A 17,254-nucleotide genomic window follows, 5' to 3' on the forward strand; every position below is an offset into this window, starting at 1 on the left:
GGTTTCGCAAGAGAGTACACTGAAGAGGGGAACAGAAGAGAAGGAGGAGGGAGGGAGGGGAAGATGTGAGGCGGGGGGGGGGGGGGCAGCCCCAAAAGTTTAAACAAGAAAGCACGCCGAGCACCGTCCTGTCCGCCCCCCCCCTCCTTGCACTCGCGCGGGAGTCGGATCAGCCGCCTCTCCTCCGTATTTACACGATGGCTTTCTTAGGAAGATGCCCAAACCTCCGCAAGTTTGTCCGCTGCAGGCGCTTTGGCCCGCCTTCTCCATGCCGCACCACTGTCACTGGTAGCAGCGAGTGGGGCCCTGGAGACAGACGCCGTGGCAACGGCGAGCGGTGCTGCCCCACCGGTGAAGCCCCCCCCTTAAAGTTAGTGCCACGTCTGGCGCGTATCTCTCCGATGAGCCGGGTGGTGCCCTCGATGCGTCGATGTAGTGGATCGAGACGTTCTTTCAGCACCGTCTCCACCATGGAAGCAATAAGGCGAGCCGTGGCCTGGTCAGCACCACCACCACCACCAGGGGCCTTGCCATCACTGGCTGGGACCCTCTCCGTTGTCAGTGTCGCTTCCGCCAGCGAACGACGTGGTCGCGCCCAGCGGCGACACCTGTTCCTCGGTGTCCTCACTGTTTCCAATAACAATGCCGCCCTCGGTCATCTGCCCATCCGTCGCTCTGCGTTCTTTGCTGTTGAGCACGAGAGACCGTCCAATCGGATAAAAAGTCAAGTCTCGTAGTGCGATGCACTCCTGGACGTATGACCTCCTGCCCCGTGTACGACCCCTGCGTCCTTCTCGGAGAGGCAGTGCAAAAAGTGAATATATAATTGCCACACGTTGTGCTCCTCCGTGATATCGGGTATCGTACGCGCTGGGCCGCACCAGGTCGAACTCGCTGCGCTCCACACCACAAATAAGGCACTTCTTCTCCTGTTCCACCTGGAACTGCTGCAAATGGATGCAATGCTGTGTCAGACTGTCAATGATCACGCCAAGGAACAGGTTGGCGCCGACGAGGCCAACAACGAGGTAGTAGGCGATACGGTAGAACATCATCCAGTACGCATAGCCGTCCTTGGAAAAGAAAACGAGCCAGTCGGTGACGTCTCCGATCCCACCACCGCTGCGCAGCGTGTCCACGTGCACAAGGGAGCACTGCGATAACGTGTAGCAATCGAAGTCGTTCAGGCGCCCCCCCCAGTGAATTGAAGAGCTCGGAAAAGTTAGAGTAGCGTACGTTGGCGTCCAACAACACGAACGTCAGCAACAGCGCGTAGGTCAATAAGAGCAACTTGAGATTGGCCCGTAGCGCTGCGCATATGTTCGCCAACGTGGGGCTCGTTATAGTGACTTGCATCATCGGCAGCGCATACCAAATGCGATGCTGCGTGAAGCCCATGATACTCGGAAATAAGAAAACAACATGGGGAAGGAGGCCGTCGTGCCACACAGCGTAATACACACCCAACCGCACCCGCGCATGCCACCTTCACCCCAGCGGCTGTGTGGCCTGCAGCACAGACTCGGCGGGGTCGGCCGTGATATCGGCGCTCCTCATCCTCATCACATCCTCCTCTCGCTGCAAATGCCATGTCCTCCAGCCGATCCTATAGCCCACCACTGTAGGGCCCCAAAGCGCCTGCGCCAGGAGGACACTCTGGAGGGCATATGTCAATAATGCCCAGGCCAGTCAAGACACGGTCAATACCCTCTGGTGTACCGGATGTATACGGTGACGTTGGCGAGCGAATGCCAAATCACCATGACCAGGTTGATGACCAACACAATCAACAAGCCCAACGCGTTGATCTCATGACGAAAAAAAAAAAGTTCATCAAGTACGCAACACAGAAGCGGCGCATGCGGTGATTACGAATTCACCTCAACAATCACGTCCGATGTCTTGTTGGAAAAAAAATTTTTTTATTCTCGCCTCGCGTTTGGACCGCAAGGGGAGACGAGGGCCAGAGCTGCCTCCACAAGTGGGATAAGTTGTTTCGAGTACAGGAAGGGCCCCAAACCATCGCCCTTGAGCAAATCTGGCGTGACGGCGGAGCGTCTCCGGCATTCAGTAAGAACAGGACACACTGGCATGTGACTGACAGATTCACTGGGGCCCTGCAATGGGGCTCGAGAGTCGTGCTTGCTGCTCCAGTAGAAAGAAGAAAGAACGGCGCACAAAATGTGATACCCTTGGTGCGTGCACCGATCGGGATCGAGGGCACACCACGTCACGTGGTTTCCCCTGCTTTTTTTTCAGAGGGAAAAGGAGTCGCCACAGAATGGAGAGCTACAAAACCCCGTCGTCTGCCGCCGGAGGTCGATCCTGGCGAAGGGATCGGCAATGCTTCGGCAGAACCTGGAGCGCACTAAGATATGAACAAGACACACATCGAGGCACTTTCCAGGTTTTGGCGAACGTTGGTGAGATCATCACCACCTGAAGGAGATTAATGTCTGTGTCAGCCCCAAGTAGTGCGAACTGTTTTGCCGTACTGAGGCCGTTAGCGTTTGCCTGCACCACCGTCAATGGGCCAGGGTTCGACTCAACATCTCCACACTGAAGCCACAAACACCACACGCAGAGAGCAACAACTAGCCTCCAGCCTCGGCAGCCAAGGGGGGGCGGGGGGGCTCGCGACCATTACCGCACCCACGAATGGGTGTGCCCAACCCATTCGGTGTCGCTAGGTGGGTGTCAGCGTTTAGCTTCTCCTCGCACGGAGGTGCTGGTCCCTGGCACCGCAAAGAGGTAGCTTACATTCACCAGGGGTGTTGAAGAAGTCGCGGACACGCTCATTGTCACTGGCACGCACCACCGTGTGGATTAACGCGGCGCGCCGGAAGTCGGAGAGGCAGTCAGCCGCCGAGTTGAGCACTCGAAAGTACACACGCTCCCCAGTTGACCGCCACGCACGATCTCCACCTTTGCCAGCTTCGTCGACACCTGATGATGGATACCTCGACCGGCGCAGCACCTGTCGGATGCCCTGGCCTTTCTTGTCCACAAACTCGTCCAACGCCCTGACGGGGTCTTCCGCGCCGACGCTACCGCCACGGCTGCACCCGTAACTGACTTTCAGTCAAGGAGTGCATGTCATGGCAGGCTGTGAAGAACGTGTAGATGGCCACCGCCAGCGCCAGCTCATCCTGCAGCCCCTCAGAGCCTGTTGGATGATCACCGCGGATGTAATCGCGAACATAGCGACGAAGAACGGCAAAGGACCCCCCCCCTCCCAAATGTCGCCTCGTGAGAGTCCACCGTGTTGCCTTCGCTCGATTTGGCCCGTGATTTGTTTCGTACACAGCAGCGCTGCGATCGATTACCTCGCTGAGTAGAAACAAGACAATCGTAGACACCAGTTTCGAGGCTCACTGTGAGTCGTCAGGGCCCTCGGTAAGCGCCAAGCAGCGTCGATACCGCCAATGTCTCTAAAGAATAGCGGCAACGATGCCGTCTCTCCTCAACGGTGGAAGAAGCCGCATAGCTCCCTCCCCACCCTCGACCGCAGCAGAGCCAATGCCATGAAACCGATGGTGGAACCACCTCGATCGCCGTCGAGACCGTGTCGCGGTGCGGGAAGGCATCAAGCGCCGACAGCAGCGAAGTTAAGTGGTCTGCTGCCCTGTACGCCACCAGCATGTCCTGATACATGACACGTGGGCCCTGTAGTACCGCTGCGAGGGTCGACATCAGCTGTATCATGAAGCCTGCTGTCACCTCGTTCGCCGTCCTCGGCGCTATCGACAGTATCTCTCCACCAGTGCCTCTATAATCTTCACAGAGATGTGATTGTTTGGCTGCGAAACGAGGTATGCCTGCAAGAGGTGCACACTGGCCAGCGCACAACAGCTCGAGCAGTTTAAGCTCGAGGCAGCAGTTTGACATCTGCGTGAGGTAGTGCCCCGCCTCCGACGGGCTGCTCTCGTTCGCGAGCATGAGGGAGTACGTCTGCAGCTTCTCTTTGAATTCCATAAAGTGGTTGCGAAGAGTAGCGAAGAGCTGCTCGTTGGGGCTTCGCCGACAGAAGCTTCTGTAGCAGTCCTGCATACCACGATGTCCGCGCATCAGGAGCGTGCAACCCGCCAACAACGCAGCGCGCTGCACGTCCACCCTGGCGTCCCCCACAAATTCGCTCACCAACGCTACCAGTGGCAGCGGAACCTCGAGTGACGCGTCACCGGGCCACTCTGTCAGGAACGTCTGACGCGACGGCACAGGTGTCGCCACGGTGATGTGCGGCGTATCGGACTCCTGTGCCGAAAGCGGCAGCAACGCGCTGTCATCGTAGGGGTTATTCGGCATCAACACTACCAACTGCCGGATCAAAGTAAGGACGTGCACACGGCAGTCGTGCTGGAGCGACGGCATCACCGTGAATAAGATGCGCATGAACAGGGCACCGCGTGCACCGGTGCGTAGCAGGACGCCGGCACCACATATGAGCCGATTCTCCTCCGCCACTTGGTTGTCGTCTACGAGGACGGAGCGAAAGTAACACCACCCACTCATTCGTCAGCGTTTGAGGGCCTTCAGCCCATTGATCCTCGCCGCTCCCCCCATAACTGCCACGATCGTGCAGGACAGCCGCCGGCACCTGAGAAGAAAAGTGATCGCGACTGATTGTGGCTGCTGCAAGCGTGGCCGCCTCAGCCGCAGCGCAGCGCAGGGGAGGGGAGGGGAGGGGAGAACTCATGGATACGCAATCACCGTCGTAGAGGTGCGTCAAAAAAACCCTGGATGTCGTCCCCGAGGCTGATTTCCAGAGAGCAGTGATCGGTGGCCTCCTCGTCCACGTTGGGGGCCACGTTCGAGTAGCGCTCCGTTTCGAGCGCCTGGAGTGCAATGCAGTCACCTGCAACAACGGGCTCACCCTCAACGCGAAGGCGATACCGTGGCATGATGCGCCAACGCTCGAGCACCTTGGCATTCCACTGATGCTTCCCGAAAAGTACGCGAAGGTCGCCCTTCGCGCCCGCAGCGCGCCGCTCTGCATTATACACGAGACACCTCTGGCTGGCGTAGTGCAAGAGCCGAAGCGTCTGTCCATACTTCACAACGTCTTCGTCTGCTTGTCGGCTGGCACATGCCTCGACAGGATCGCCGGGCTGCAACAAGAATACGGTGTGTTCGTAATGCAGCGGCGCCTCGGGGGGTCTCACTCTGCAGCCCAACAGGAGCCTCCAAGGATGAGGTGGAAACAACATAGCCACCCAGCGATTGTTTACACAGGTGGACCAGAGAGTCGTAGCGCAGCAGTTGCGTTGGCCTGTTGAGACCCGGACTTGCCTTTGTCGCCATTGCTGCTGGGGTATGGAAAGACGAGAAAAACGGGGGAGGGAGGGGGGATACCTTGATGCCGCAGTTGCACTGGCCATCGACCTCACACGTCGGTGTGACCAAACTGGAGTCACCAGAAGAGCCGAAGGGCTGAGACAATCCGAACGATTCTTTTCCTTTTCTTCAGCACCCCCCCCTCCTCTCTCCCCACCCCTCCCCTTGTAGTGAAGATAAATGAAGACATTTTTAAAAAAGAAAATGTCATCACACACACACACATACACACACCTGAACAGATTAAAACACATGCCCACACAACAAAGAGAGAGAGTGCAGCCGGACTCACTACCATCAAAACACAGGAGAGGGGGAGGGCTAGAGATTCCAGCTTCTCATCAGCGACCTTCAGAGTGCTTCGTCAGTGAGTCGGTCTAATGCGCAGCCAAGCAGCCCAGACCCGCTCCACCGCTGCGGTACCAGCACCAGCTCCGAGGGATCATCCTCCAACTCGCTGGGTTTCCGTACCCAAATCACAAGCGGTGCCCCTTCATGAGTGGCTGTTTCCTTCGCTAAAGCCTGCAGCCCCTCCGCGATCAGCTCCGCACGCGTCACCGCACCGTATTGAAGTATTTGCATCCCAACAGAGAGGCCGGCCTCCTCCGCTGGACTGTTGGCGTCCACTTTGGTCACCAGCAGGAACGGCTTCAGCCGCGAGACACGCTGAACCTCCGCCATGCGCTGCACTCGCTTTGCCGCGGCCGCCTGTCGTTGCCGGCGTGCAGCAGCGTCTTGCACCATCTGCAACTCCGCCTCCTCTTGAGTCTTGTGATGCAACGCGTTGAGAAGAGCGTACATTCTCTCACTTAGTGAGCGCAGATCGTTGCGGGTGCAGTCAGCTGTATTCCGGGCGGTGCGCACAGCATACAGGTCACAGTCGTCGCGTGGGAACCCCTCGTCGTCAAGCAACCGGCCACGTAACCCTACTGGAGTCGAGGCGAGATATGCAAGTGCATCCGACAGCCTTGACTCAAGCGCCACCTTTTGTGTGTCCAGACGACGCAACTCTTCTCGAAGGGCCTCCGTGTCCATGTCCTCTACAGGGGAAGCGCCTGGAGAGGTGCGGAAGTCCTCAATCTCGACAATATCTTCAATCTTCTGCTCGCTCATGTTTGCGCGTCTGCTGCACAGGCGGGAAAGGGGGAGAAGGAGAGGGAGGGGGGAGGGGGGAAGATCTCGTGAGTGACCCTTCTTGTTGGAGAATTAAGAAAAGTGCGGCTGGACGGACAGAGAGACACCAGCCCGCTAATGGTGGCGCTTTGTGTGGGGTGAACGAGAGAGTGTGCTCGCTGGGGGGACACAATGATGCATCGGTCGTGGTGCGTTGAGAGGGGTCAGCCGCCGCCCCCCCCCTCAAACAAAAAGAACAATAAATATATATATATATATAACAGGGGTGAAGAGTGGGTGGATAGTGAAGGGAAGGAGGGGAGAGTGAAATCTCTGCATCAGACCAAACAAAATAATAATGTGTACGCATATACATAACCGCTATCACGAGTGTGCGTCGCTCTCACTCTCTCCACTCCCCCCCCTCCACACACACATACACGCACCACGACATCGCCAGGGTTGGCGCGCGCGCACAGGACAGGAGGGGGGGAGGCGAAAATAGAGTCAAGAAGATGAATACAAGCCAACCCGTTCTGGCTTCACATCCCTCCTCCTCCCTCCTCTGTCATACGAGCATCTCCGCACGCCCTTTCTTTTCCCCTGTTCTCTCCCCCTCCAAACCTTTCTTATCCCTTGTGATCCTGCTCTAGACATTCCGCACACTCTCGCAGATGGTGGCGTACACGTTCTTTAGCACCGTTCCACACAGTAGCTTCACCCGCTGCGCGTGCCTGGCCTCCGCCTCCGACACAGCGCGGAGGTAAGGCAAGTATTGATGATGTAGAAACACTTCGCGAACTGTGTTCAGCGTCGTTGTCTCGAAGCAGCGCAGACACGGCGGATAAAACGCATCAACGTTGCAGCCAAGCAGTTGAATCGTCTCTGCCAGTGGATCGCCATGAGCCATGACGGCTGCCATCCTCGCCTCGTAAGAAGGCAGCCCGTATAAAGGCACGAACGGAGGCGCTACCGGGGCGGCAGCGGCGGCGGCGGCGGCGGTGGTGGCGCCGCTGGTTGACGTGGGCAACAGGAGAGACGGGTGGCAGTGACGGTTGGCGCTGGCCGTTATGGATGTGTTATTGTTTCCCTCTCCCGTGTGCGCACCATCGAAAGTCACCGGTGCGGCCCCAGACGCACTGACACGCAACCCGCCTCCCATGACACCACTTGCCCCGCCACTAGGCGACGACGCCGCACCTCCTGCTGAAGAAGCACCGGCCGCGGTGAAGCTGCCCAACGCATCCAGGCCACCACCCCCATATGCGCTGGTGGAGTTGGTGATGCCTCCACAGAGTGACGTGCGACCACACCCGCTTAGCGCGTCAAACGACATGTCCTCGAGGTGTAGCAGTGGCAGCAGCACTAGCCGTCCACCAAGCGGCGCGCCTCGGTCGCCCACCGCAGCCCCTCGACCCGAAGCCCCTCTAACATCTCCTGCAGCTGCTCTCCGCGCGGCTGGAGAAGCCCGTCGCGACGGTGCCATCTGCTCATCGATCCACTGAGACGCCGCTTCATCGGTGGGGAGAGCCGCAGCCCCTTCGCCTCCCTCCCCTACCGCGTCTTCGCCGACACCCACGACTGACGGCGCCCTTGTGACAATCGTTATAGCAGACGCGTTGCTACCCTTGTCGTCGCCGTCTTGTTTCTCGTCCATTGATCGACGCCGCGCCAGAAGTTGCTCCACAACCGCAGCCATGTCCTCCTGCGTTGCGATAGTGCCAGGAGACACAAAGGGATCCATCAACATGGTCGCTGCAGAGGGACGCATGTCTTTGTCCTTGCTGAGGAGGCGACGGATAAACATGTTCATCTGCGGCGACCAGCGCTCCTTGTCGTGCAGCGTTGGTGGGTCGTTGAGGGGAATGAAGAAGACGGCGCGAGCAATGTGCATGCCGAGGTGCGGCGGCTGCCCCTCTGCCAGCTCAATAGTGACGATCCCCAGAGACCAAATGTCGGCGCGACTGTCGTAGTCCTTCTCCGTCAAGGCCTCGGGCGCCATCCACAGTGCCGTGCCGATGAAGGAGTTCCGGCGCGACAAGGTGTGCTTCAACTCTGTGCTAACACCAAAATCTGCCAACTTTACCTGGCCGTCCTTGGTGAGCAACACATTGCTGCCCTTGACATCTCGATGAATGACGTGACGCTCGTGTAGATAGCGAAGGCCGAGCAAAATCTGCCGGCAGACGTAAGCAATGAGCGGCTCTGAGAGTGGGCGGCGCAGCAGATCATAGGCCGTGTCGACAGAGCCGCCCTCACAGTACTCCATGACGATCCACAGAACCCCCAGAGACTGGTATGTGCCATAGAAGCGCACGATATTGGGGTGATCACACTCCCGCAGGATCTCCACCTCCTTCACAATCGTATCCAAATCCTCCTTGTCTGTGTCGCTGAGGGGAACCTGCTTGATGGCCACAATGTCATCTGTGACGCGGTTGCGAGCCTTGAGGACAACTCCAAAGTTACCAATACCAATGTTCTCCATTATCTCGAAGAGATCCTTCGGATCCTCCTCCCGCACGTCGATGCGATCGAGTGCCGATAGCTTCATCATCGTGTCGATGGTGGATGTCTGGCTGGTGGGATGCGGGAGGCGGCAGAGGCTTTAGGGGGAGAGGGGGGAAGCGGGGATTTATAAACTGGGGGGGGGGGGGGAGGGGGAGAGGGGAGGGGAGGGTAGCTTTAAATCTATCTTTCCCCTGTTCACCCCCCTTTTTTTTATTTGTCAAGGGAGTCCCTCAAGACGCGAGTTACTCTGCGTGATATGTTGCGGGGTGTGTCCCCCCTTCCCATTTTTTTCTTTTTTTTACGGTGGTGAAAACAGCTACAAACACAACAACTAAACTATAATTTATTTATTTGTTGTTGTTTATCCCCCCCCCCCTCCCCCTCTCTGTGAACAACTCCGATGCGTTTTCCTGCACGTAAGAAGCAAAAACAAATGTGAAGGAAAAACAAACAAACAACTCCCGTCTGCATTCTCTTCTCCCCCCCTTCCGCTACTCTGCTCCCTCCCCTCCCCCCTCCTCTCAATCCAAGCTCACGTGCCCACACGGGAGGGCCGGGTACGACACGGAAAACAACTTGCGCGATGTGCCATCATAGAATGCGCGTGTCGAACCCAGAGAAAAAAATCCTTCGAAGCTGTTTTTCTCTCCCTCACCTTCTCATCTGTGCACCGCAGCGAAGCGAAAGGAAGGGCGGCAGACAGCGGGGGCCTGGCGTGCCCCGCTGCACACCTTGGCGGCAAGGCTTTACGAAGCGGCAGCGTAGCACACAGCGCAGCCGTGGATGAATGAAAGCAGGCAGCAGCGGTGGAGGGAAAGTGATGGCCATTTGGGGGGGAACGTAAGACACAAGTCAAACGAAAGGGTCAGCCGGCTTGATGTTCTGCGGGATTCGCCTCACGTCGTTTGACACACGCGTGTACATGTGGGTAATTTTTTTAGATATTATCCTCCCTGCTCCTTTTTGTGGCCGGCTCCGACTCTCCCCTCACGACTGTGCGGGCCGTCGTCCAGTGGGCCTCGGGCTTCTTTTCGTTGCCGGGCTGTGACGCGATGAGATTTTCCCACAAGGCGGGGGGCAGTGTGAAGCTCACGCACATCATCCGCTTCGTCGGTGCAACGTCCCGCACCATGAGCACCTCCTCAATGCTATCCGGTGGAAGAGTGTAGCCGAGGTTCGCCTCCACTTGTCTCACGGCGTCGGCGATGAGGTCCTCGGCTGCTGAAAAACAGTAAACATGGAAGAGAGCGCGACGATCGATGTCGCGGGGCTCTACATGAGCTGGCAAGTGATTCCAGGGGCTCTTCGCGGCCACTGCGGTGGCAGTGTTGTCCCGCTCCACATCACCGCGTGCACTGGTGCCGGGGAGCGGCTGGAAAACATCAAGGAACTCCACTGCGATTGCCGGTAGGTTCATGGTCACGTGGCGGCGGCCTGCACAGACTTGTTTGGCAGGCGATGCAGCCGACGCCCCCTCCCTCCGCGCCGTCACCCCGGTGATGCTGTCGAACAGCACCGAATTCAAAAAGTCCCGCCCGTCCATGTTGAACACATGGAGAGAGTTTGCGGGAACGTGGTTGAGCTCCGCGTTGACCTTCATGTACTGCGCTGCAACAGGGTTGAGGTCGTTGGCGAAGACCTGCACACCGTTTTTTGCAGCAGGCACAGCAAACGGACCCACGCCGGCCATGACATCAAACAGCATATCCCCTGGCCCCATCCTTTCCACCAGCCGCATGTGCTCGAAACTCAAACGCGAGTTCCAGTAAGCGCGATTGTACGGCACGCGAAAGCTGCAGCCGTGCTGGCGTACTGTTGCCGTTAGCAGCCGATTGAGTCGCAACTCGGCGGAGGAAGAGGGGCACGACGATGCTTCCAGTGCGATGAGCTGCCTCTCTGCCGCTGTCAGCGGTTCATCCACTGCCCAAGACGCATCGGCACCCTCGACAGGCTCAGCACCGTCCACACGGCGGCGCTCGGCGATTATGTCCATTTTAAACTCACGAAAGACGCTGCGGATCGCGTCCACCTTGTTCACGACCACACTCACTGTCTCGTTGCAGTCGAGGATGACCTGGCCAATGACATCGGCGTACGGCAGGTGCGCGGCGGACAGGTTGACGTGGGCGATGTGCCCAACTTGCTCAAAGCCACTGAGCGCCACAAGGTCGCTGTCCTTTCGGACGGGCAGCACCATCGAAAGTAGTTCTGGCATTGTGTAGTTGCGGTAGCTCAACTCTACAACACGAGTAGTAAAGCTTACTTCCACCACGCCCGTGAAAGACCCCCGCCTCTTACTGGGGGACAACAGTAGTCCTGCAGTCGTAGCAGCACTTTGCTGCCCAGACCCACTGCAGTCTCTGTCCTCCGTGCGACGTGCTGAAGAGGCGCCCGCAGCGAGGCGATCATGAAGCTGCTGAAGCAGAGTAGCAGCTTTTCGAGGCAGATGACCCGCTTGCACGGCGGCCTCTAGCTGCTGGGTGACATGAGAGCCTAAAACGCCCACACCAAGGAGAAAAACGGGCGTGCTATGGTGCGCCTCGGTGGTAGTGTCGGGCCACACTTCATTTGCATCAAGAACTGCCGGGTCCAGGAGACACAACTTGCAACGCCCCTCTAGGAAGGCCGGCGGTGTAGGCGTCGACGACGAGTCGCTCGTCGCAGCCGTTCCTAGGGTGCCTCGGGTAGCACCGCTGGAGCCCACGTTGCCGCCGCCGCCACATTTTTGGTTGACGCTGCTCTCCGAGAGCGCAAGGTATTCGACACCCACTCTCGATGCCGCAGAATCCACTTGAGCATCGGTGCTCGTTGGCACCGCCACGACGTCTAACACGTTGCGCACGTTGCGCCGATGGTAAAGGTTGCCACGCAGACTATTGAGCACTACACTGGACGCTGTCAGAGGCCGGTACACGATCGCCGCACACCTCAGCGTGGTACGCACACTTTCCCGGTAGCTCTGCGGTGCCGTCATCGTCTCCGCTGCAGGACCTCTTTGCGACATGAATGTCTAAGCCCAAGCAAATACGTTTGTTGTGTGTGTGTGTGTGTGTGTGGAGGGGGGAGGGCGGTGCGAAGGGGTGCATAAAAGTCAGGCTTGGGACAACAACAGAAACGTAATCGCGCTGTTCACTGACAAAAAAAAAGAGTAGCGGAGGGAGATAGGGAAGACCAGGGGGGGGTTACTATCACTACCCCGCACCACCACCCCCTGGCCACAAATTCACTGGATCCAGGCTATCCTCATAAAAAATATGAGGGAGGCGAGGGAGGAAGGGGGAGGGGGGTACCACGCACAGCAAAATGCAATGATGACGGATAGGGGGGGAGGGGGGGGGCATCCCCTTTTTTTATCTGTTCTGTTAGTGGGCACACACACACATATATATATATATATATATATACGCTGTGTGAGAGAAGCGAGAGAAAATAGACACAAACGTGAAAATGAGTGAGACGTCTAACATGCCGAGGGACAGACGAGTACAACACAAAAAGAAAAGTGAGCACATAGTGGTCAAAACGAGTAATGAACACAAGTAAACGCAGACAAAAAAAGCCACAAAAACGGACGACATCAAATACGCACGCACGCACGCACAGACACATCGCACACGCGTTTTTTTTTGCGTCTGACCAACCAGCCAACCAAACCAACCCCCGCTGCAGTTTTACTTGCATTTACATATATGCATATATATACACACATAGACATATATACACAAGTGTACACAAAAGGGGAGAAGCATACTGTGCAGGGCACACCAAAAAATAAAATAAACTTCCAGGAATAATCAAAGGGAAAAAAAACATCTCTAAAACCCGGGAGCGCTAAAGACAGAAGGGGGTGGGGGGCAGGGGGGGCGGCATGGCGCGCACAACGGACTGCGCTATGCAAATAGCGCTGCTGCAAACCGTCTTGACACACTCGCCTTTGCAGCCTCCGTGACTATCGATCTCATCGCGTTCACACTGTTGATGGTTGCCACTTTGCCTCGGTGCAGCGGGTGGGGGGTGGGGGGGGGAAGGGGAGGGGGAGAGATTTGGGGGGGAGGGGGGGGGGCTTATAAGGTATTCATGAGAGAGCGACGACTCGGTCTAGGCCTCACTGCTGACGGACTCGAGTCGCTTCTGATGTTGTGTGTGCATGGCATTGGGTGCTGAGGGCGGCACGGGCGCGCATCAGCACCGATGGGACCTTGCAATTGACTGTGTTGTAGCATGCCTTTATCTTGCTAAGTGTGTACTGAGACTTCTGCCGAGCTTGATGACACGCGGCTCGAGTGCCGCTGGTGCTATACATGGGAGGTATATCGGATTCGGTGGCTTTGATATGCTGCAACAGCTGCAGAACACGCTCCATCCCATCCTCCAACACCTGCTTGCTCCGAGAGTCCATGTAAGTCTGCCGCACCACAGATCGTGTCGTCAACTCCATGTCAGACATGAACTGGTCCAGAAAATCGCTCATAAAACTCTCACAATAAGCACCCAACTCCTTGTTGATGCGCACATATGACTCCGCCGCTGCACTGCTCGTCGTCACGCCAGCTGAAGCAACGCTGTCGCTGCAGTGGCCGGGAGCCTGCCCAGACACGGACAGGCTCGACGACGATGCTGCGCGAGAAAACGCCCCGTTGCCGTGGGTGGGACTAGCACGACGTCGGCAGATGCTGGAGCGCTGCGCCGACGCGGCGCGAACACGGCCCTCTGTGGAATCACCTGTGCCCCTCTGGAACGCCGCGCCATCGTCGGCGATAAACGGCGACTTGTGACGCGGTACGCTGCCGTATGCCTGGGCACAGCGGATACGGGGCACACTGCTGGCTATATGCGAGGTCGACAGACAGCGGGGCGTTGCCATGTCCCGCAGAACTGAGCTATTGATGCGCTGGAAAGACGATGCATCTTGAGTGAGAGCAAAGACTCTGCCGCTACCGGGTAGTGGCTGGTTGGCGCCACTAAGAGACTCGTGCCGCAGAAAAGCATGGCGATTGCCCATCCTTCCAAAGCCATCGTCCGAGGGCTCGGTGGCACGAGAAAGTTCAAAGTCGCGAGAGAAGGACTTGCGTCTCCCTGAGACGGAGCTGACGCGCGCTGACTCGCTGCGTTGCCGCGGGGACGACTTGCCTGCCTGAGCTGGAGTAGGCGCCGCAACGCCACGCTCCAGCATCGAGTTCCCCAAGCCACTGTGATGGCCCGAACTGTGGAGACGCCGCAGAGCAGCGCTCAGCCGCTCAGAGCCACGGCGATGTGCAGAGGCTGACGCGCTAGACAAACGCTGCTCTCCTCGGCGAACAGAACAGAGTTGCCGGGCCGCCTCACTGCTTTTGGCCACAGCGCCACCAGTCGACCGTTTCGTTTGTGGAGGATTTGTCAGCACAGACTCAGGAGTCGATGCTGCGAGTGCGGACGTCGGCTGCGCGAGCGCCCGTTTCGACTGTGCCCCACGCTGCGGTGCTGCAACCGTGGCAGTCGTGTTTGCTGTAAGACTAAGTGTGGCTCTAAAAGTGTAAGTGGGTCGCGGGAGTTGCGACACACCACCGCTCGCTGAGACGTCCTTCGTATCCTTGACGTCTCTGCAGGGGCCCGCCTCTCCAAGTGCAGAGCTGCGCAGCGGCTCTTCCGAGGTATTATCCGGCCCAAACGACCGCCGCCCGTCAACCAACGCGGATGACGAACTGCCGCGTGTGTCGCCAGCGGCAGCACTCGCAGGTGCCTCTGACATCGAGCCAGCAGAGGAGCACCCCATCACCGCCTCCCCGCTGTTCAGGGGGGGTACTGCAGAGGCGTAGTCCACACTAGACCGTCGAGGACTGTTGCTTGAACGGAGCATCGACGAGGATACACTACGGTGGCGTCCTTGCGACACCCCCGTCTCCTCGGGTTCCGGGGCGCCGCCGGTGCCGTTGCGGGTGCCCCTCCCCTCGCTGTGGCCCTCCTCGCCACCGTTGCGCAGCCGAGAGGAGAGCGAGAAAGGGTGTGAGTACCGCTGTGCAGAACTCATACCCTGGCGCGGCGACGTCGCGGTCGGGCTCGGGGCGACCGTCGGCGCATGTGCAACCAACGTGCCGGTACACCTATCCTCGCATCGTGCGGCGTTACCAGCACCGCCGCCCAGAACTGCAGATGGCGACGGCGCAGGTGTTGCCGCTGATGTCGCTAGAGAGACGAGGAGTGAGGTGGCGTCGTCCGGGGCATGGCGAGCCCTGTTCAAAAGGGCCGGTGGTGGAGCCGCGGGAACGCATGTGGATGGCAAGACTGAGGTGTGTTGAGATGCGCGTCCAGCGGCGCCGTTCAAACTCGGCGGTAGCCCGGCCGGCGCAGGCCGTGGCGGCTCGGACGCACCCGCAGCGCTATCGAGAGCGGGCGGGAAGCTTCCAGAATGAGGACTGACGGACCGAGAACCAGTGTGACTCCTTACGCACTCCACTAGACTCGCCGTAGTCAGGAAGGGGACAGCCGTTGCTGAACTCGGGGCCGCGGCTGTGTTACAAGCGTTCTCAGTCTGGCTTGGTGAGCGGCTGACAACTAAAGAAACCTCGCGCGAGCGTCGGGTGTTGAGTGGCGCCCGCTCGATCTTCATCCCTGGCGATACCGACGCGTTTGCGGGAGACTCCGACAAGCGCCTAGTGCCTCCACGGCCGCTTGCCAAATTCACGTCGGTAAGTGTTCCGCTGGACATTCGCATCGGGGCATCGCCCCCGGACGACAGCGACTCGTCCGAAAGCACGTCATCTGTGGGCCGTTGGAGGTAGCGCGATGTTGACTTTGTGTTCAGCTCCTTGGGGTCATTGCGGTAGAGGGCAATGTGCACATTCTCCTCAGATATGAGGCAAACGCCGTACTTGTACATGGTGAGATAACCGCATATAACCGGGCGCGCGTGCTCGGTTGAAAACGACCCGCGGCCACCGCCACGCTTGATAACCTCATCCGACACGCTGTGAAAATCTGCCTCGCCTATGAGCACGGCGGTACTCAGTAGAAACGCTGGCGAGGACGACTGCCGCGAGCACCACGCTGCGACAGTATCCAGCGCCACCGTCTCTACAGCTCCCCCAAACAGACGAAGCACTTCGCTGTAGATGTTCTCCAGCGTGCTCTCCAACAATACAAACGTCTGGTTGCGGAAAACCGTGGCCGCCTTCGGACGACCAGTCGACAAGAACTCGGTGACCGAGAAATAGGTCTGAGCAGGGCGGCGGTACGCCACACTACGCAGTGCCCGAGACGCTGGCGATGGCGAGGAAGGCGAAGGGAACTCTCCAGGCATCAAGGTGTCTTTTTTTTCGAGACAGCGCACCAAGTGAGCGACGTACTCTGGCGTGACAAGGGTGTAGCCGTACCCCAATGCGGTCATCATGGCTTCCTCCATCCTGAAGCCCTCCTCGGCAACGTAGAGAAACCCAATACAGCTCGTGTGCTCCTCGTAGTACACCAGTGGCGCCGGTATGCAGTCCTCCACGACCAGTGCGCCGGTGCGCACGGATGCCTCCAGCACCAGGTCCAAGTCTTCATCTGTCAAGCCGGGTGAAATCGCGAAGACAAGCACCACCGGTATGATCCGCGCGGTGACGCGAAGGCCGAGGCGAATGCGGTCCTCGGGATACAGAAATCGTGAGTTATCCTTGCCAACGCGTTCGCCATCCACAAACGTTCCGTGCTTCGACATATCCTCAATTCGTATCTCGAGCTGCGCGGAGGGGTCGAGGACACTGTGCCGGGGCATCGGTGCCACGAAAACGGTGGCATGATGGCGCGAGATGGACGGCTCAGCAGCGGGGAGGAGGATGCGGCACTCTTTTCGACCCAGCGTGTAGGTCTGGCCTGGGAGCAGGAAATGTCGATGTATCTCACCATTGCCGTAGTTTACTTCGAGAATGTACATGTCTAAGAATGTGCACACCGGTGTGTTGAAGCGACAGGCGTGGTTAATGCGGCTGACGGCTATTTGAGGCAGCAACACACGTACGTCTCCCTCCCCCCCCCCTGTTGCCTCTGCGTCTTGCGGACGACTGGCCAACGGTTATATTTGATGGAAAAAATCTAATCGATCCACGTCACCGTAACCCAACTAAGCCCCACACGGGAAAAAAGGGGGGGAGGAGGGTGAGAGGGGGGGAAGAGGGGGGAAGAGGGGGGGGAGAACACTGAGAAACAAATGCAAGAGTGAACAAGGCAAGATAAAACACCCCGTTTGGTGCGGTGACACCAGAGAAGAAGAGGGCACAAGGTGAATCAACACACACACGCGTGAAAAGAAGATGAAAAAACGAAAGGGTCTGGTTTCTCT

General features: G+C 58.2%; 5 protein-coding genes across 5 annotated transcripts; all 5 read right to left on the reverse strand.

Moving 5' to 3' along the window:
* Positions 1 to 4,706: 4,706 nt before the first annotated feature.
* Positions 4,707 to 5,378, reverse strand: JKF63_05228 (uncharacterized protein; the record flags this gene model as incomplete). Its single annotated transcript, XM_067901196.1, has 1 exon — positions 4,707 to 5,378. The coding sequence occupies one exon, from the start codon at positions 5,376 to 5,378 to the stop codon at positions 4,707 to 4,709; it is 672 nt and encodes a 223-aa protein (XP_067758198.1).
* A 307-nt stretch (positions 5,379 to 5,685) lies between these two features.
* JKF63_05229 (uncharacterized protein) lies at positions 5,686 to 6,447 on the reverse strand (the record flags this gene model as incomplete). The annotated part of the gene is made up of 1 exon (XM_067901197.1): positions 5,686 to 6,447. One exon carries the CDS (start codon positions 6,445 to 6,447, stop codon positions 5,686 to 5,688), a length of 762 nt encoding a protein of 253 aa, XP_067758199.1.
* Positions 6,448 to 7,096: 649 nt separating this feature from the next.
* Positions 7,097 to 9,004, reverse strand: JKF63_05230 (uncharacterized protein; the record flags this gene model as incomplete). Its single annotated transcript, XM_067901198.1, has 1 exon — positions 7,097 to 9,004. One exon carries the CDS (start codon positions 9,002 to 9,004, stop codon positions 7,097 to 7,099), a length of 1,908 nt encoding a protein of 635 aa, XP_067758200.1.
* Positions 9,005 to 9,895: 891 nt separating this feature from the next.
* On the reverse strand, positions 9,896 to 11,962 carry JKF63_05231 (uncharacterized protein; the record flags this gene model as incomplete). The annotated part of the gene is made up of 1 exon (XM_067901199.1): positions 9,896 to 11,962. One exon carries the CDS (start codon positions 11,960 to 11,962, stop codon positions 9,896 to 9,898), a length of 2,067 nt encoding a protein of 688 aa, XP_067758201.1.
* Positions 11,963 to 13,063: 1,101 nt separating this feature from the next.
* JKF63_05232 (uncharacterized protein) lies at positions 13,064 to 16,849 on the reverse strand (the record flags this gene model as incomplete). The annotated part of the gene is made up of 1 exon (XM_067901200.1): positions 13,064 to 16,849. The coding sequence occupies one exon, from the start codon at positions 16,847 to 16,849 to the stop codon at positions 13,064 to 13,066; it is 3,786 nt and encodes a 1,261-aa protein (XP_067758202.1).
* Positions 16,850 to 17,254: the final 405 nt, after the last annotated feature.

The sequence above is a fragment of the Porcisia hertigi genome, chromosome 16 (genome assembly GCF_017918235.1).
Source record: "Porcisia hertigi strain C119 chromosome 16, whole genome shotgun sequence".
Taxonomy (NCBI): Eukaryota; Euglenozoa; class Kinetoplastea; order Trypanosomatida; family Trypanosomatidae; genus Porcisia; species Porcisia hertigi.